Source organism: Pseudorca crassidens, chromosome 6 (assembly GCF_039906515.1).
Source record: "Pseudorca crassidens isolate mPseCra1 chromosome 6, mPseCra1.hap1, whole genome shotgun sequence".
NCBI classification, from domain to species: Eukaryota; Metazoa; Chordata; class Mammalia; order Artiodactyla; family Delphinidae; genus Pseudorca; species Pseudorca crassidens.
Genome location: NC_090301.1, coordinates 13,878,018 through 13,899,253, shown reverse-complemented (window position 1 = coordinate 13,899,253; position 21,236 = coordinate 13,878,018). Strand labels below are relative to the sequence as shown.

The 21,236-nt window shown below is 36.3% G+C and overlaps 1 protein-coding gene across 3 annotated transcripts in view; it reads right to left on the bottom strand.

Moving 5' to 3' along the window:
* CUL3 (cullin 3) overlaps positions 1 to 21,236 on the bottom strand; it is a 96,863-nt gene that overhangs the window by 52,855 nt on the left and 22,772 nt on the right. For all 3 annotated transcript variants that reach the window (XM_067740398.1, XM_067740399.1, XM_067740400.1), the window contains one exon: positions 1,532 to 1,645. In XM_067740398.1, coding sequence (XP_067596499.1) covers positions 1,532 to 1,645 — 114 coding nt within the window. The remainder of the gene's footprint in view (positions 1 to 1,531; positions 1,646 to 21,236) is intronic.

Sequence of the window (21,236 nt, the reverse complement as noted above, 5' to 3'; positions counted from 1 at the left end):
AGTCCAGGCCATACAGGTGCTTCATATGAAAGGCTCCTTTAAGCCTCATGGCCACTCTACCCAATTAGCACAATATTATTTTCATTTTATAAATGAGGAAGCTGAGGAATGATATGGTCACGTAACAGCCAGGATTCAAGGTCTGAGATTTCATTTGCCCCCGAACCAACAAAAAAAGTGGTATGTGTGTGTGCTGAAATAAAACAGAAATTTAAAAAATTGCATGGTATAAAAAGTATATAAATAATTTTAAAATACTCCTTTTATCAACAGAGTGATGGACCATGAAATCACAAGTAATTTTCTATCTCAGTGTTTGTATTTAAAGACTCACCAAATCCAAAACTTAAGGAGGACAGCAGTAAGTTAACTTATTTCACATTTAAATCCCAGACAATATATGTTTTCACATGCTATCACATTTACCTCAAAATGTCAACATAAAATGAATCTATACCCTGAAGAGGAAAATGAGGTTCAGAAAGGCTAAATAACTTGTTAAGTGTTTTATCAAAACCCTGAAAAATGAAGTAGCTTCTCCTTGACCCTCTTGCCACTAAGCCCTATAAAACCTGGGGTAATAGGCCTGATTGAATTCACTCAGCAGAACAAAAAACTTTACAGCTGTTTGCTCTCATTGGAAATTCTTTCCAAACACTGCTTTATTCTACCAAGTAAAAGAAACCAGGACACGCTCTCACCATTACACTAATAATCAAAACTAAAGAAACTGAAAATAAAAATTCGAAAAGCAGAGAGTAAAATCTTAGAAGAAAATCATTACGTCCAATTCTCAAACATAAACAATGAAGTACGTTACTGGGCTTGATGATTTTGCAGACACAATAATTAAGCTTGACGAATCTTAATAATCATTCTAAAGTTAAAAAAACCTGAGAGTTTAATCTCCTTGAAAGCTATTAAACAGCCTACCTCAGGTCCATGTTTTCCAAATTGTTTTAATGAACAAGATATTTTTCTTGAATGATAATAAAACAGTAATACTAGGTGAAAAAGGCAATACATATCTGAAGAATTTATATATACACTGCAAGGACTTACAGTCCTTGTAAGACTGGGAGAGATTTATCATTAGGAGTGGTAGATGGCAGCTATTACAAAAATATTTGTATTAATATGACATCCCCTGTAACTGAGGATATAAGGACATTAGGGTTTAAAAACTTGCAAGAGAATGAATATTTCATCTCTCATGTTGTCACTCAATCACCCTTACTCAAGAAGAGACAGACTTTTCAGTATTTCACATATTGAAGCATAAGTGCTAGATATTTAGAAAAATATTAAATCTTTCCCTTTCAGTTTTCCATTCTAATCATTAAGTATAGGAGCAACTAAGATTTTACTCATATAAGCTAAGGTTGGCCCTTATGAAGGAAATAGTATTTTAAAAAAAAAGAAAAGAAAAAAGCTTTCCACACTGAGTTGTACCATCCAAATAAATGTGACAGAAAAAAGACAGTGTTTTGAAATGCTTAACTTAAAGGAAAAACAACAAAGCTCTACTTACCATATACATTAGTATGTCTCTAATCATCACCATAGCTGTCTGATGATCGTTCCAAGCTTGATTTAGTGTTTGAAGAAAGTTGTTATTCAATGAATTTAGTACATCTTCTCGCACCTATTAACAGAAAACTTCATTAGTTTCTTTATACACAAGCACGCGCGCACTCATATGTATACATGCACATATCTGTTCAACAAAATAATGAAGTGGAATCTTCGATTTTAGAACAAAGAAACATGTTACAGACCAGTAGAAATATTTTAAGCTATAATACAACCTATATACAGATAACTAACAAATGTGTTTTGTATAGTCCAGACCCTTCTCTTGACCTCCAGAATCATAAAGCAACGTCTTGGGCATTTCTCAACCCGCCAATGACTTAACCTCACTGTCAGCATAAAATCCTAAATACTTTATAAAGGAACCACAAAGGCCCCACAGAACTGGCCCCAGGCTATTGCTCCAATTAAATTTCCTACTACACTTCCCCTCCCCCATCTTTGAAGAATGGTCGAAAACACTGATTTTGGAGTCAAACTACCTGGGCTTGAATCCCAGCTCGCTGACTAGCTGTGCAACCTTGGATAAAGTATTTAATCTCTGTGCTTCAGTCTCCTCAAATCTGAAATAGTATCCATTTTATAGGATGGTTTTAAGGACTGAATTACCACTAGTAATACAGGTAGAACAGTGTCTGGCACTCAGTAAACACTCAGTGAGCATAAACCATTAACTTAATGCACTACAGCTACCATGGAGCTGCATACAGCAAATGTGCTCTGCCATCTCCTCTGTGCTGGTTCACATACCTCACTCTCTGCCTTTTTTTCTGCACAAGTTTCACCTCCACGAAAAGGTCTTCCCTGACATCCTATTTCAATAACGTCTATCTCTATTCCTTTACCCTACACTTTATTTTTCCTCAAGTACTCATCACTAATTACTAGTATATTACATATTTATGTTTATTATTTCTCCTACTAAAATGTAAGCTCCACGGTAGCAGGGGGTCTGTCTTTCCCATGTGTACCTTCCACATCTAGAACAGTGCCTGGCATATAAAAGACCCTTTATTTCATCCCCACCCTCCAATACCATGATCCACGTCCAACAAGGTAAGCTCTTTCAGGATATCTGCCTTTGCACATAAAGTTCCTTTCAGTCTGAAATGCCTTCCTAATGCAATCCTGATAAGAATTCAGGAATTTCACAGTCCACAAGCATACTGACACCTTCTCCAATATGAGCTTACTGACCACTACTTCTTCCTGCTATGCTATCAGTCCAACTGAAAGGTTATTTGACTAGGAAATAGAATCTAGACTCTGGTTCTAGCTTTGTCATGAAAAAGTAGTGTGTCTGTCCTCCAAGTTCCTACAACACTTTGGGACTATACTGCCAACCTATGCAGTTATTCAAATCCAACCAATCCTCCATGGTCTAGCTCAACTCTCAATAACTCCAGCTTAAAGTGACATCTTCTATCTCTAAACATTCTTTACCACAGAAAATCTGCAGTAGTGGTTCAACTTTTTCAGGTTGGGGAGAATCTGAAGTCATCATGTTCTCTGAGAAACAAATTACTTAATATGTGTGTTGAGATATATAGACACCTGTAAACCCATATTATAGATACATGTAAATAAAATGTCACTGTGTATTAGAACTAGAATAAAGTGGTTCGAAGTGCCAAAGATTAAAAAAAAAATACACAAAACACATTACTCTCAACCCACAGGAGAGTAAGCTGAAGTTGTGAAAACTATATATTTTCTTATTTATAGAGGAAAAGAAGTCAGTGAGAGATTTTAGTGATGGGACAATAAATCTATTCTACTAAGCATATGGTATGAAAACCACTAGCCTATACCACATAATTCAGAATGTTATTACATAATCTTTGGTTCACAGACTCAGCTCCTTGACTTCAAATATATCACCCAGAGATTACTCCATAAATATGCTGACTACATCAAAAGTGATAAACATCCACGTCAGTTAGTTGACTACTGTATTAAACAAACACTTTCATGCAAAGTGGTAATATACCAATTATTTCAACTCATTAAGTCTACCACTCATCATATGCAAGTTCCAAAGGTAGCTAACGCTAAAAACAAAAACACAGCAAGTTGCAAATGTACCTATTTACAAAATTCTTCAACCTTCATATTCTCTCACTGAACCACTAAACTTTGAGTAGCAATTAAATCAAAATCATGACAATACTAGAGAAACTGTACTACATAACAAAAATTAAATTATATCTTCCAAACACCATAATATCTAGGAATTAATTATTTGTAAGGACTTAAGTGAACTTCTATATACCCTCTTTGTTATAAAATCAAGTTATATGTTAACTGTATTAAAGTCACCCTGATTTTGGAATGCAAGAATATGCTTGGTATATTTGTTGGATAAATGAAAAATTTACCAATTAAATTTTAAAAGTTATAAAATAAGGCATATTTTCTAAAATCAATGATTTATACACTAAAACATAGCAACAAGTGTAAGATACCTGCCTTTCAAAAAAATTAAAATGCGATCAACTAGCACAATGTGTCATAAATGATAAAATTGCTTTATTTGCATTATACTTCAAAAAATCATGCTGACAAATCAGTAACAGTGAATTTTACTTAGCAGAAAATAAGCTGTTATAAACTGTTAATTTTGTTATATTTATTTTTGAAAGATTACACACACGGACAGGACTGAAAGATGAAAGATAAATACCCTTAGGCACACTTGCTGCAACTCTCTCTTAATTATTCAGATCACTTTATGAGCAAAACACTATTCCTCTAAAACTGCCCCAGAAAAATATCTTCATACTCTGGTACATGAAAAGTGAATGCATATTTGTTCAAACATATACAACAAAATGGTAGAAATGAGGTGAAAATTCAATCTTTATGAAGATCAAAACAGGCTTTTCAAAAGAAGATTAAGTTGGCATATAAAGCAAAATACACATAAAGTGAAAAAAAGATTTAACCTTTATTTTACAAATTATTAACATAACAATACAGAAAACTTGAAATAGAAAGTGGGAACTGTGTGTTGTAACATGATTAATCTTTGCACCAGCAAAGGCAACCCTGATGTAGAGGTGGTACCAGAACCAAATGGACCTGCAGATCAAGTACGACCAGCATCATTACTTGAGAAAATCTACATGAAGATTACCCAGATAAAGAACTGGAATTTGAAGAGTGAAACGATGAAGAACCATGGAAGTTGAGAGCAGGATGGACCAGCTGTGACAAAGAGGATAAACGAGTAGCTGAAAACTGATGGCTATGCAAGACATCTAGCCTTGCAAAGGATAAAGCAAGACACGGTAATTTAAAACAGTAGATCACAAACTTGGCAAAGAAATAGAATCCCATGGAGACTAATAGATTTCAATCAAGAGAATGAGAAGACACAGAATGGGAGAAAATATTAACAAAAGACACACACATCTGAAAAAGGACTGTAATCCAAAATACACAAAGAATTCATAAAACTCGACAATAAGAAAACAAACAACCCAATTTTAAAAACTGGCAAAAGACCTGGACACCTCACCAAAACGATATCCAGATGGCAAATAAGCATATAAAAAGATGTTCAACATCTGACCGGTAAGGAACTGCAAATTAAAATAACAATGGGATACCACTACACATCTATTAGAATGGCCAAAACCCAAAACGACATCACCAAATCTGGTGAGGATGCAGAGCGAGAGGCACTCTCAATCAGTGTTGGTAGGAATGCAAAATGGTAACAGTCACTTTGGAAGAGAGTTTGGCAGCTTCTTACAAAACCAGACATACTCTTACTATATGATACAGAAAATTATGCACCCTGGAATAAATACCAAAGGAGTTGACAATTTATGTCCACATAAAACCCCCCACACTGATGTTTACAGCAGCTTTATTCATAACTGCCAAAACTTAGAAGCAACCAAGATGTCCCTCAGTAGCTGAATAAATAAACTGTGGTACATCCAGACAGTGGAGTATCATTCAGCACTAGAAAGAAATAAGCTATCAAGCCATGAAAAGACACACAGGAACCTTAAGTACATAGTACGAAATGAAAGAAGACAATCTGAAAAGGCTACGTACCATATGATTCCAACCATATGACATTCTTGAAAAGGAAAAACTAAAGAAACTGTAAAAAAGATCAGTGGTTGCTAGGGATTAGGGTGGAACAGAAATGAACAGGCAGAGCACAGGATTTTTACGGCAGTGAAAATATTCTGTATGGTACTATAATAGTATTTCATTACACATTTGTCAAAATGCATAGAATAAACACCACCAAGAATGACCCTCTAGGGCTTCCCTGGTGGCACAGTGGTTGAGAGTCCGCCTGCCGATGCAGGGGACACGGGTTCGTGCCCTGGTCCGGGAAGATCCCACATCCCGCGGAGCGGCTGGGCCCGTGAGCCGTGGCCGCTGAGCCTGCACGTCCGGAGCCTGTGCTCCACAATGGGAGAGGCCACAACAATGAGAGGCCCGTGTACCACGCAAAAAAAAAAAAAAGAAAGAATTACCCTCTAATGTAAACTATGGACTTTGGGTGATAATGGTATGTCAGTGTAGGTTCATTATTTTAACAAATGTGCCACTCTGGTATGGGATGCTTATAGTAGGGGAGGCTGTACATGTGTCAGGGGGCATATAGGAAATCTCTGTACCTTCTGCTCAATTTTGCTGTGAATCAAAAACTGCTCTAAAAATAAAGTCTATTAAAAAAAATTGGGGGGGCCCACCAATTTACTGATCTAAAAATCACTGATCAAAAGAAAGAGAATCTGGGTATTTTTCTTTTTAAAGCTACCCCAATGATTCTGATACAATAGCCAGGATTAGGAAACCACTGACTTAAAAGAGCCACACTACCCATTTCTGTTCCTTCCCTTTGCAGAATTTCCTCAATATGAATATTTTTTATATAGTTATAATAATAATCATACTGATGTGGTTCTGAGTCCTGATATTTTTAAGCCATCCATTAACATTCAACATTAAACTTTACTTTAGGAGAAAAGTTTCTAGCTATATCATTTCATTTCCAAAGCACTGTAATAATTCCAAGAAAAAGGGTATAGCAGAATGAAATGTAAGAAAAATACAATGTCATCTGAGATTTAAGCAATTTCCAACCTAACACCAAAAGCATGAGCTACAAAAGAAAAAAATGATAAACTGGACTCCATCAAAATTAAAAGTTTTTGTTCTGCAGGTACTGTTAAAACAATAAAAAGACAAACTAAAGACTGGGAGAAAATATTAAATGACTTGTACCCAGAATAAAAACAAACAAACAAACAAAAACCTCTCACAACTCAGTAAAGAAAGCAAATAACAGAATTTTAAAATGGGCAAAAGACTCGAACAAATTCTACACATGAAAAGATGTTCACCAACATCAGCCATTAAGGAAATGCAAATTAAAACCGTGATGAGACACCACTACACACGCCCATTAGAATGGCTAAAATAAAATATACTGACAATACCAAGTGCTGGCAAAGATTCTGAACAACTAGAACTCTCATACATTGCTGGTGGGAATGCAAAATGGTACAGCCCTACCAGAAAACAGTTTGGCAGTATGTTATGAAGTAAAACATACACTTACACGTGACCCAGCAATCCCACTCCTAGGAATTTATCCTAGAGAAATGAAAACTTATATTCACACAAAAAGCTGTACACAAATGTTCATAGTAACTCTATTCATAATCAGAAGAAACTGTATACAACCCCAATGTCTTGCAACAAGTAAACAGGTAAATGGATAAGCAAACTGATACATTTATATAGAAGAATATCACTCAGCAATAACAAGGAACAAACTATTGATATATACAACAGATTGGCTCAATTGCAAAATAATTATGTGAATGAAAGAAGTTAGTCTCAAAGGCTACAAACTGTATGATTCCACTTATAGGACATTCTTGAGAAAACAAAACTATAGTGACAGAAGAGATCAGTGATTGCCAGGTATTAGGGGTGGGAGAAGGATGTCACTATAAAGGGAAAACAAATTTTCTGGGGTGAAGGATGTTCTATATTGACTGTGATAGCAGTTACATAAATCTATAAATGGGCTAAAATTCACAGAACTGTACATGAAAATAAAAGGCTAATTTTATTGTATATTGACTTTTTAAAACTTGCAGTAATTATGATTCTCAAAATTGGGTCCTGTTTTATTATCATATTATAAATGTAAGCTATGATGCCACAATCTTTATTCATAAAAGCAACTTGAATGCCAAACAATGAAGAACTGTTAATTATTTTGAGTATACCAACGTTACAAAGGCCTCTGCTATAGTTCAAATTGACATACCACATCCTCCATTTCTGTGAATAGAGCTTTCCCTGTCCTTTTTATTACACTTAGCAAAGATTAAAGGAGATTACTAAATAAAAAAAAAAACCCACTTTTATTTTTCAATGTTGTATCAATAACAACACCTGTTCACTGATAAATTAACATCCAAGTTGCAAGAAATACATCCTCAAATCAATCAAATTACTGGCAAAGGGAGGGGGAGAAGGATGGAAAAGGGGATGACAGGAAGGCCAGCAGGCATGAGCATGACTGGGAGCTACAAGGATTGACAAGGAGGCTGACCTTGGGGCAGCAGCTCCTGGCTGGATGGAGAGTTGAAGGATATTAATAATCTACACAGTATCCCCCCACCCTCTAACATACACACATTTATTTTTAATCATTAATTAAAATTTTTTCACCTAAATTTAAATGCCTGGGGCAAAGTCCCAGCAAGCCAATCCTAATATCTAGGTAACACAAAGAAATTTATCAGCTAAAACTAATTATAAAGATTTTAATTCTAAAGTTTACTGAAACCAGAACTGAGCCATATAATTAATGATGGTATGGACTACTGAAAAGGACTTCCTTCTTAGAAAGTCTTAAAACTCAGCACAATACTTAATTCCAACACAGATAAATCTCTGTAAATACAGATATTTGTATTTAGCATTATTTTGCACTGAAATATATATACCATGTATTAAAAACATAAAATGGTGCATAATGCTAAAAAAAGAACATTTAAAAGTATCACAGAGATACTACTGATATAATGTTAAGAGGTGCAACCTCTTAGAAATCTGTAGTATTGTAATGTTCACTCAGGAGCTAAAACAATCAAATTACTATTTGCAAATGGACTTGAGGACACGGGAGGGGGAAGGGTAAGCTGGGACGAAGTGCGAGAGTGGCATGGACATATACACACTACCAAATGTAAAATAGATAGCTAGTGGGAAGCAGCTGCATAGCACAGGGAGATCAGCTCGGTGCTTTGTGACCACCTAGAGGGGTGGGATAGGGAGGGTGGGAGGGAGACACAAGAGGGAGGAGATATGGGGATATATGTATATGTATAGCTGATTCACTTTGTTATAAAGCAGAAACTAACATACCATTGTAAAGCAATTATACTCCAATAAAGACGTTAAAAAAAATTAGTATTTGCAGACAGTTACCAAGGGCAGTTACTAATTAGGACTTTTGACTTTGACTTTGACCTATACAGTCTGCAGCTCCTCTTCCCTGTAATATGGCTGGGGTTGATTAGATCAATGGCACTCATGCAATGCTCCACTAAGATGTCTCAGTACCACTCCAGGGTGGGCACTGTTTCCCCTGATTAAATATGATTTATATTGGTTTTGTGTGATTTTAAAAGTGGGGTTTTCCACTATTTTAAAAATACAGGCACACCTCGAAGACGTTGTGGGTTTGGTTCCAAACCACTGCAATAACGTGAATATCACAATAAAGCAAGTCACATGAATTTTTCGGTTTCCTAGTGCATATAAAAGTTATGTTTACATTATACAGTAGTCTATTAAGTGTGCAAAAGACTAAATAAATGTCTAAATAAATAATGTGCATATCTTAATTTAAAAATACTTCGTTGCTAAGAAATGCTAACCATCGCCTGAGCCTTCAGGGAGTCGTAATCTTTTGCTGGTGGAAGATCTCGCCTTGGTATTGACGGCTGCTGACTGATCAGGGTGGTGGTTTTGCTGAAGGCTGGCGGGGGCGGCCGTGGCAATTTCTTGAAATAAGATGACAATGAAGCTGCTGCATCAATCGACTCTTCCTTGTTTCAAGAATGATTTCTCTGTAGCATGCAATGCTTTTTCACAGCATTTTACCAACAGTAGAACTTCTTTCAAAAGTGGAGTCAGGGGCTTCCCTGGTGGCGCAGTGGTTGAGAGTCCGCCTGCCGATGCAGGGGACACGGGTTCGTGCCCCAGTCCGGGAAGATCCCACATGCCGCGGAGCGGCTGGGTCCGTGAGCCATGGCCGCTGAGCCTGCACATCCGGAGCCTGTGCTCCGCAGTGGGAGAGGCCACAACAGTGAGAGGCCCGCGTACCGCAAAAAAAAAAAAAAAAAAAGTGGAGTCAGTCCTTTCAAACCCTGCTACTACTTTATCAACTAAGTTTACATAATAGTCTAAATCCTTTGTTATCACATTAACAACCTTCACAGCATCTTTACCAGGAGTACATTCCATCTTAAGAAACCACTTTTCAGGTTCCACTTCTAATTTTAGTTCTTCTGCAACTTCCACCACATCTGAAGTTACCTCTTCCACCCTTTGAGCCCCTCAAAGTCATCCGTGAGGGCTGGAATCAACTTCTTCCAAAGTCCTGTTAGTATTGATATTTTGACTTCTTTCCACAAATCATGAATGCTCTTAATGACATCTAGAATGGTGAATCCTTTGCAGGAGGTTTTCATTTGACTTTGCCCAGATCCATCAGAAAAATCACTATCCATGACAGCTATAGCCTTATGAAATGTATTTCTTAAATAAACAGACTTGAAAGTTGAAATTACTCCTTGGATCCATGGACTGTAGAATGGATGTTGTGTTAGCAGGCATGAAAACAACATTAATCGTCTATAGATCACCACCAGAGCTCTTGGGTGACCAGGTGCACTGTCAAAGAACAATAATACTTTGAAAGGAATCTTTCTTTTCTGAGCAGTAGGTCTCAACAGTGGGTTTAAAATATTCAGTAAACCATGTTGTAAACAGACATGCTGACATCCAAGCTGTGTTGTTCCATTTATAGAGCACCGGCAGAGTAGGTTTAGCATAGTTCTTAAGGGGCTTAGGGTTTTCAGAATGGTAAATGAGTGCTGGCTTCAACTTAAAGTCACCAGCTGCATTAACCCCTAACAAGAGTCAGCCTATCTTTTGAAACTTTGAAGATAGGCACTGACTTCTCCTCTCTAGCTATGGAAGTCCTAGATGACATGTTCTTCAAATAGAAAGCTGTTTTGTCTACACTGAAAATCTTCTGGATTACTTGATAGTCTGTACATCAGCACTTGCTGCTTCACCTTGCACTTGTATGTTACGGAGACAGCTCCCTTCTGTAAACCTCCAAACCCATCTCTGCTGGCCTTCAACTTTTCTTCTGCAGCTTCCTCACCTCTCGCAGCCTTCACAGAACTGAAGAGAGTTAGAGCCTTGCTCAGGATTAGGCTTTGGTTTAGAGGAATACTATTGTTCCTGGTGTGATCTTCGATCCAGACCACTCAAACATTCTCCGTATCACCAATAAGGCTATTTCACTTTCTTATCATTCGTGTGTTCACTGGAGAAGCACTTTTAATTTCCTTCAAGAACTTTTCCTTTGCATCTACAACTTGGCTGTTTGGTACAAGAGGCCTAGCTTTCAGCCTATTTCAACTTTCAACATGCCTTCATCACTAAAGCTTAATCACTTCTAGCTTTTGATTTAAAGTGAGACGCGCCATTCTTCCTTTCACTTGAATACTTGAGGCCATTATTAGGGTTATTAATTTGCCTAATTTCAATATTGTTACGTCTCAGGGAATAGAGGCCCAAGGAGAGGGAAAGAGACAGGGGAGCAGCTGGTCAGTGGAGCAGTCAGAACACACACAACATTTATTAAGTAAGTTCGCCATATTATTTGGGCACAGTTTGTGCCTCCCACCCCAAAACTATAACAGCAACATCAAAGATCACGGATCACAGATCACCATGACAAATATAATAATAATGAAAAGTTTGAAATACTGCAAGAATTACCAAAATGTGACAGACACGTGAAGTGAGCAAATGCTGTTGAAAAAGTGGTGCCTGACCTACTTGCTCAACAGGGGGTTACCACAAACCTTCAATTTGTGGAAAAAAAAAAAAGATGAAGTTATCTGCTAAGTGCAGTAAAGCTAAACACAACAAGGTGTGCCTGTAACTGAGACAGCCACTGGATACTTGCTAAGTATCGTTCTTGGCTCTAAATTCTAAAACATACTGCTTGTCGCACCTGATGAAACCAGAGTATTTACATAAATATGCAACATTTACCATGATCAAAAATAGCATATAAGTTCTCACAACATTTGAATTTTTCAGAGCCCTGCGTATGTGATCTGGGGGCTTGTCACTTTACAAATTTTACCAGTTATATAAACCCTGTTTTTCCTAGAAATGCCATTAAAGAATAATTCCTGAAGATCTCAAAATATTTTTCACTTCATCACACCAAAGTGATGTGACATAAACCTATCAATAAAAGTGGCTTACTGTATAAGTAAATCTCAATGGAAGCCAAGCCATGGAGTGTAGACGGTATGTCTCCTAATCTGACACATCCTTTGAAAAAAGCTCCACAGCTCTTCCCGTTATGCCGAGAATTCTTGATTTAAAAGATTACATGGTGAACAGTGGCAGCACAGGAATACAGATGCTAAAAAGCCCATCTGCCTGATTCAATTCACAGACACACATTTAGTAGATGTGTGACCCTGAGCAACTTACTTAATTTCTTTATGTATCAGTTTTTATAAAAACAGAAATAGCACCTACTTCAAGGAGCTGCTGTGTGGATAAAATCAGTATACACAAAATACTTAGAACAGTGCCTAGCGCACAGTAAATGCTATATAAGCATTTGCTTCTATTATAATATTACTTGTATTACATATTCTTAAAATTATTCATATACGTATTTGAATCTTGCTACTCAGAGTGTGGTATGCACAGAGCAGAATCATGGTCAATATCATCATCATCATCACTGGTGAGCTGGACCCACTGAATCATAATCTGCATTTTAACAAGATACTCAGAAAATTCATAAGTGCCTTAAATTTTCTGAAACAATAACATAAATAAAACACGTATACCTATATATTCACATATTTTATACAGTATTTTCTAAACTCTCAATTTCCACTTGATTCTTGCTTTCCTTCCTCTAAAGAACAGAAATTTCTCCACAACTAGAAGGAATTCTTTTACTTCATACCTTGAGAAGTTCGTAATGGAGCCAACCTCCATTAAGTTTGGTGAATAGATGTTGCTATCTCGTAATACATATAACAACCTTAAGATTTTTGTACAACCTTAAGATTTTTGTATTTCAAAGCAAACTCCTACTAAAGATGAGGAGAGCTAACCTTAACTTTTGTAGATATTTTAAACTTTCTAAGAATTCACTAATGACAAGAGATTCCTGAATGGAATAAAATTCACTGCCCTCTTGATATTTTCTACACTGACAGTACTGTTTTCATTATTTTCACTAATTTTTAGAATAAAGGTGGCCACCTTGATCAAAGGAATCATACCAGTATCATTAACAAAACTAAAGATAGCCACTACAGGGAAAACGTTTTTCTTGACTGCTGTCAGAAGATTCTTCTATAAATAAGTTTACTAATGTATACATAGTTAGTGACATAAGTTTAAGAATTTCACAAAGTGTCCAAAACGAAGCTCTTAATTCAAAAGGATACATAAACATCTTTCCCTGAACTGACAATTCAAATATTTAATGATTACTTCCAAAAAGTGAAGCAGGGTGCTAGGCACCATGGAGAATACAAAATGCAGTCACTTTACAATCTCTATAAATACAGGAGGGTAGGAAACAGGAGCCTAATATTAGCATTCATATGGCCTCAATACAAAGTGAAATCCAATGAATAGTACTAAAGAAGTTGTGAGGTCCAAAGCAAGGGCACATGATGGCAATTAGAACAATGGATTTTCATAGTTTCACAAAGAAAATTTGCTACATGTTGAAGAAAATAAAAAAATCCAAATTTGGGATTTTAAAAAATACATTCTTCGTTCAAATATTCTTTTGAACTTCTTAAAAAAGTAACACAACTTGGAAAATCGGGATTTAAGGACAAAGTAGTATCATGAAAAATGGTAGCTTTTTACCTAATGGTTGGAAAGGAAAACAGAAATAAAAAAGCAGTATACCATAGAAGGACAATATGCTTATCATTTGTAAAGTACTTCATTCCCAATGGTTAAGACAATAAGATATACATTAAAAGCATCAAGTACATTATAGCATTAATACCATAGTTAAACTCTGAACAACAGGGACACTGAAATAATAAACAGTAAAATATATACAAAGCACAGCAATATGGCAACTAGTCTTTTTGTTCTCCTGAATACCATGGAGGAAAAAAACACAGTTCCACAAGATCACACAATCTGGTTCCCAGCAGACAGACAGACTCCAGCCTCAAGAAATCAGAGGTATACAGCCCCAAAACTACACTGTGCTTTTAAATGGTGAAACACACTCTGCTTAAAGTGGTTAGATTCAGGAGTAATTAACTTGGGTAGGTAGAAGTATTACCCCACATACAGAAGACAAAACAGATCTCTGCAGTTCATGGATACAAACCATGATGGTTTCCATTTGACTGTTAGTATTATTCTTAGAGATTCATTTCAATAGACAATTACGGAGAGCAAATATGAAGAGCAGGAGACACAAAAAATGAATGAAACAGGTCTTAGCTTAATAAATATTAAAAGAACATCACTAGAAACTACAATAGAGAGCAGTACCTGCCCTCACAGTGCTTACTGTCTATTCCACAATTTAAGTGGGAATAGCTGGTATTTAACATGGGTGAACTTGCTAAATAACACTCTAAACTTGGCTCTTCCCCAACATCATTTCTCTTTCAATCTTTTCAAAGTAGAAACTACTCAATTTCCTATGCCCCTCATATTCTATGATTGGTATCTTTCTGACTCTCTAACAGCCCATTTTCCTCACCTTATCCCTAATAATCTTTCTCTTTTGCGATTATCCTATTTATATTCAAGTCACTCTTCCAAATCATATTTCTTAAGGGTTTGTATACCTAGCTGAGAGCCTTCGTCTTCTTTCTGACTCCTGTCATCACCCTAAGCTGATCCAATATTCAATGTAATGGGTTCTTAGTTTCTTCCAACAACTTTAAATTAGGAAAAAGGACAAGACAAGATGGCAGGAGAATGAAAGATAAGTAGCAAAGAAGCACTGAAAATGGCACTCCTACTAAACCTTTTACTCCATCTTTTCTATTTCAATCTGTCTATTTTTAAAAATTAAAACCCAACAGCTCCTACCACCCACAGAATAAAAGCCTAATGCCCTACAATGTTAGTCCAACTAACTTTACCATTCTCGTTTCCTACAAATGCATGTGAAGTCCTTTATGTTCCATTTACACTTATACTGGTCCACCAGACAATGCTCAAACCTAGCTGCCTTTTTTACTCATGCCATTTTCCTTACTGAGACTATCTTTTGCCTTTGTTTACATGATGAATCTTTCATAATCCTTTAAGGCTCATCAAGTGACCTCCTCTTTCTACTTTGTCCTGAATTCTGCAGGCAAAGTAATTCCCCTTCAAATCTGATTCCCTCACTAAAATTGGGAGGTTTCTTGCTGATAGGCATGGTGTCTTAATTATTTTTTGGTGGATAAAACACAGGAGAGACTCAGTATCTGTGGGCCTCTAAAGTGAATCTGTCTTTGCTAATGAAAATCTTAGTCCTTAGTGTTTCTATCAATGTCCTTCGTAATTAACTGCAATCACTGTATTTACGTTGTGTTGTACATAAATGCCATTTTAAAAGTCTCTACATTCATTCACATTTGCCTAGAAATAAAGGAAAAGCACTAAAAAAGCTAAAGCTAAATCTGTTTAAATAACTGGCCTACAAAATAGTCCAGCGCTTACCATAAAATTACCAACTTCATTCCCTCAGGCAATTAGTACTACTACATAAACATCTAAATATAACTATGAATAAACATAATACTTAAAACTCTGGTTCTTCCCATTCTCCCTCTAAAAATGGGGAGAAAAATTAATATACTGTAAACAAGTAGTTTACATAGAAACATCATTTTCAGCAAATGTGACCCTACATACAAAATACAAATGGTAGGATGTTATTCTACAAGGAGACTTTACAAAAAATTACTCAACAAGAAAGTCACTTAAAAATTGAAATTCCCCTTCAAGGCTTCATTTTTCCTACCTGGAAAGCAAAGTGCTGAGAACTGATCAGGATTACAAGGCACAGATTCAAGTATGTAAGTCCGTAATATAAGTTCCAGAAAGACAGGGATCTTTGATATAACACAAATGCTTATTAGCCTAGTGCCTGGCACGTAACATGTCCTCAATAGGCAGTTTTCTGAATGAACGTAAAGCGAGGAGGATGAAGCTCCTCTTATTCTGCCTTCCTCACATTTAAAGTAACCTGTTATTTGAAGAACAAGATGGAAAGAAAGACTTTGAAAACCACTGGAATAAATATTCTTTTTAGCAATAATAAACTACTAGAGTACTACTAGAGTTAAGAAGTCAACTAGAGTTGACTCTAGTACTACTAGAGTTAAGGAGTACTACTAGAATTAAGAAGTCAACATCTTTTTTGTCCAGCTATTTTTCTAAGAGGAGAACAAACTTTCAAAGTACAGGAATTAGCTTTTATAAGCTCACTTACGAGACTCCACATTATTTAGTTATTACTATAGACTAATAATTTGAAAGAAAAGGGGAAATTAAGCACCAGTCAAATCTAAGAAAACTGTTAATCATCACAAAATTGGGAAAATAAAGTTCTTGCCACATTAAAACCAAAGAAAGTTTCTCCCCTGACTTTAAGAAACAATTAAAAATGAAAAAACTTCTGAACACATATTATGGCACATGAAAGGACAATGGTAAACTGCAAAAACCATGATTTTCCTAAGTCTTAGTCATTATATAATTTTAAGCCCACTGAGGCTAACAAAACCAATCCCAATCTCCTTTTATACATTAATAAACTGAAGTCCAGAAAAATCTAGTAGTTTGTTCAAGATTGTTAGTGGTAGAATCAGGCCTAAAGCCTACCTTTCCCTACTTTCTATCCGGTACTTCTTCCACTGCATCTACTTCTAACTTCTTTATCATTAAACTCCTATTATTACTTCTATTGATATTATTATTTCTTATTATTATGGAGTACTTAGAGGTGTGTAGAAAAAAAAGACAAGTCCTCCATTACTTTACTATGAGCTTAGAGAATTTCTATTAAGTTTGAATCCCAAATAGGAATCTTCTAAAAGGAAATGACTCCAAAAAAACAAACAAAACACTTTAAATATCTGACAATTTGGTCAGTTATATCTCAATAAAGCTGGGGGGAAAAAAACATAAAAAAATATGGCTCCACCCTAACCTAACCCTGCCCTCAAGTAATAGAACTGATCAGCACTATTTTTGAAGATTTTTTTTTTTTTAATGTGGACCATTTTTAAAGTCTTTACTGAATTTGTTACAATACTGCTTCTGTTTTATGTTTTTTTGGGTTTTGGCCACAAGGTATGTGAGAGCTTAGCTCCCCAACCAGGGATCGAACCCACAACCCTGCACTGGAAGACCAAGTCTTAATCACCAGACTGCCAGCGAAGTCCCTGATTAGCACTATTTTTGAATTTAAAATTGTCTTTTCACACACACACACGCACGCGCGCGCGCACGCACACACTGTGAAAACCACAACGCTGCTAAATAAAGGTCAAAATTAAATTATTTTATAATTTAAGGTTAGAGATGAGTCTTAAAGTACCACTAACTCTGGCCATTTTTCTGTCTCCACTGCAATCCTCAATCTACCTGAAATGTTTAAGTTCCTCAGGGTTCAACCTGGGGCCCTCTTCTTTTTTTTTTCCTGTGTGATTTCATCTACTTCCAGGGCTTTAAGTATCATCTATATGCTCACAATTCCCAAATTTACACTTCCAGTCCAAACTTCTCAAGAGAACTAGATTTACATATCTCATTTCATTGGCATCTTAAAATTAACCTGCCAAATGGAGTTTCTTTTTCTACCCCAAATCTATACCAAAAAATGGAAACTCCTAGTTGTTCAAAAGCCAAAATCCTAGAAGTCATCTTGGATTCTTCCCTCTTCCTCATTCCATACAATCAACCTAACCACAGTTAACAAGCTTTCTACATCCAAAATAAATCCTGAATCTGAAAACTTTTCTCTATCCCCAGTGTCACTAGACTGGTATAAATCGCCACTATCATTCATCTGAATTATTGGATTCTTCTATCCTATTGCCCCCACTTCAACTCTTGGGCCCTGTAGCTTATTCACCACATAGCGACCAGAGTAATATTTAAAAAATCTACATCAGATCATATCACTGTCTTGCTTAAAATCTTGAATGGCTACCTACAGTACATACAATAAGTATGACCCCCTTACAGCATGGCTTCAAGGCCTGGCATGATGCAGCTTCTGCTTTTCTCTCCAAACTCATCTTGTTCCATTCTTCCCCGCCAACTCTTAATTCCCTGTTCACGACATGCCCCTGCCCCTCCAAATTTCTCTAGTCCAGGTATTGGCAAAGGAAGTCCTTCTGTCTTTTAAAAATAAAGCTGTATCGAAATACAGCTGTGCCTGTTCATTGTGTGTAGTCTATTGCTGCTCTCGTGCTACAACAGAGGGGTTGAGGAGCTGCGACAGAGAACATATGGCTCAGAAATCTGGAAATATTGGCTATCTGGCACTTTATAGAAAAAATGTTCCATAACCATTCCCTTTTGCCTACAATGCTCTTCAACCCACTTTTCTCATGAGCACCTTCTCATCCTTCAAGTCCCAGTTTAAACACCACCACTTTCTCAAACAACCCTACCCTGGCCTAGGTAGTTGCTCTCATCATTTTTCCCTATCACTGTACCCTGTTTTCTTCATTACTTTTTATAACTAAACACTTGTTTATCTGTTCCATGAATGCAGGGATCAGATGCAACCCATTTACCAATACATTTCTTACACCCGAGCCACAGCCTAGCAAATAATAAATACTTTTGAATGTTAAATTCTGTGATGATAAATCTTATAGGGATACTTTTGAGGCTCTGACAAAATGACCTGTAATTTAAAAATCCTTAAAACTGGAAAGTAGCACAACTTTTCTTCTCCAACATAACCATACTTTTAAAGCTATTTTACTTAGAAGAAAATAATCCCTGTGAATTCTGAAATGTCTTCATATTTACTAAATAAGACAAGAATTTTTTTTTAATGACAAGGCACAAAGGCCACATCACACCCTAAGTTTTGCTTTGCGGTCTTGAGAAATTTACTAAATTCCTTTGGGTCTCAGTTTCTTGGGGAAACATTCTTCTAGAGATAGGAAGAATATACTACTAAGAAAGAGAAACAGCATCTAGCTTTTCTATGCCTGCTTCAATTCTGTAAACTTATTTCCAAAGCCCATTATCAGCTACTTTCATTGCAAAGAACTATCCTCCCATCAGCTGCCCTCTTGTAGTTTATACCACTCTGCTTTACCAAAAATGTTCCTCAAAATGTTCACTATTCTCATCTTGAAATCGGAGTACCAACGAACTCTGATGCCATGAAAAAATTGTATTTCCTCTGAATTCTTCAATGTGAAAAGATAGGTCCTGGCTGTCTATACCACAGCACTAAAAGGTTCACTTCAGTCGAAAATAACTTTGCTTTAAAAAATATATTATTATTACTTAGGCAGTTCAGCTAACTGCTAAAAGCATAGTAAACGAAAAAATGAGGAGTGGACCACATAGGAATGCTTTCAGAACCATAAAAAGGGATATATTCTGTGAGACTGAGACAGTTACTTTGATACCACAGAACCCTAAACCACTCTCTTACCTTCCAGTCAGAAGGTGCAATGTAGAGACAGGCAATATTGATTTCCATGCAAACTATATTTCTGCACATTAGATCAAAAACATCCCTAAGTCCCATCTAGTAAACAAATGGAGACTTCCGACATCAGGGGACAAACATTTTGGTCTACTGTATGATGGCCCTATCAGTTAACAGACTTCCTTTAACAGTGTCCCCTTCAGACAGTACCGTATTTGTATGACTTTTTAAAGTGTCTTATAAGAGTAAAAGTGAAATAAGATCAATGGAAAACACAAAAATGAAAGCATAGATACTAACAGAGGTTCAAAAACTTAATTCAATTTAAATAAAGAAATCAATCATTAGATATGCTGACAATGGTACATCCCCTAGTCAGAAATTGACTAGCTTAAGGTGATCAAATGAGTATTTGTGAAAGAAATAAAAATTAAAGAATATTTTCAGATGCTGTTGATATATCATTAACATCTGTAAGAGAAATAAAAGTTTAGCATATACACTTTGTAATTCTTTAGCATAATCAACTTGAATACATGTTCTCTGGAATATATTATAGGGAAATGCCTATATTTTGAAATGATAGTTAATCTTAGATATGGGACCACTTTAAGAGACTTAACAATATGCTGAAGCTCTTACAGTTACCATGGAGTTATCGTTCACATGACTTCGATTTCTACCTAACCATGTTTCAGAGTCCAAATATCAATCACATCAACACTGACCTCACACTCTGGCTTCCCCTCCACTCTTCACTTTTTGAAAGAGCCGATTCTCAACCAAACCAAATAACTACAAATGTTTTTTCTGCATCTGTGCCCAAGCTGCAAAGCACTGCTTAAAAAAAAAAAAAACACACACGATAGATCACACATTCAGGACAACTCCTACTGAGCTATCTCTTTCCTCACTTGCCAGTTCCCTTAGTATATTCCCCACAGGAGCTACTCCAAGTCTCTTCATCTCATTTTCAGAACTTGCACTGCTTAATTATTAGATTCATGATAGTCTTAGAACTAAAGCATCTCAAAGATATTACTGCCAACTCCTTCATTTTAATTATAAATATACCAAGAACTAAAGTTTAAAGGACTATAGCTTTACAAAAACTGAACCGATTTTCCTAAAACCCCACATGCACCCTCAATTTCAGCATATATTTACTGCATCTTGATCAATTCATTATGCCTCAGGAGCAGATTTATAGAAAAATTAAGGACTCGGCCTGAAGCCGCACTACTTCAATACTGTTCCAGCTAGGCCACTTACTAGCTACATGCATCTGGACAAATCACCAATTCTGTGCCCTCTGTTTCTTCACTTTTAAATAGAGATAATAGTAGTATCTGGCTCATTGGGTTGTGACCATTACATAAGTGAATACATCTAAAAGCACTAGAAGTGGACCTAGCACGTAGTAAATGCTAAATAAGAGTTAGCTGGGGATATTATTATCATACCCTATAGAACCTCTGGCAAATGAGAACATGCCCCTCTTCTACCTTCACTTCTCCACTGTTCAATTCCACACTCTCTCCATACCCAAAAATTCAGTTGCTCCAATCTTCTCCTCTTCAACCGCTTTAGGCAAAACTCCCCCACTCTACTTTTCTTCCTTCTTTTGATGTCAAGTTTC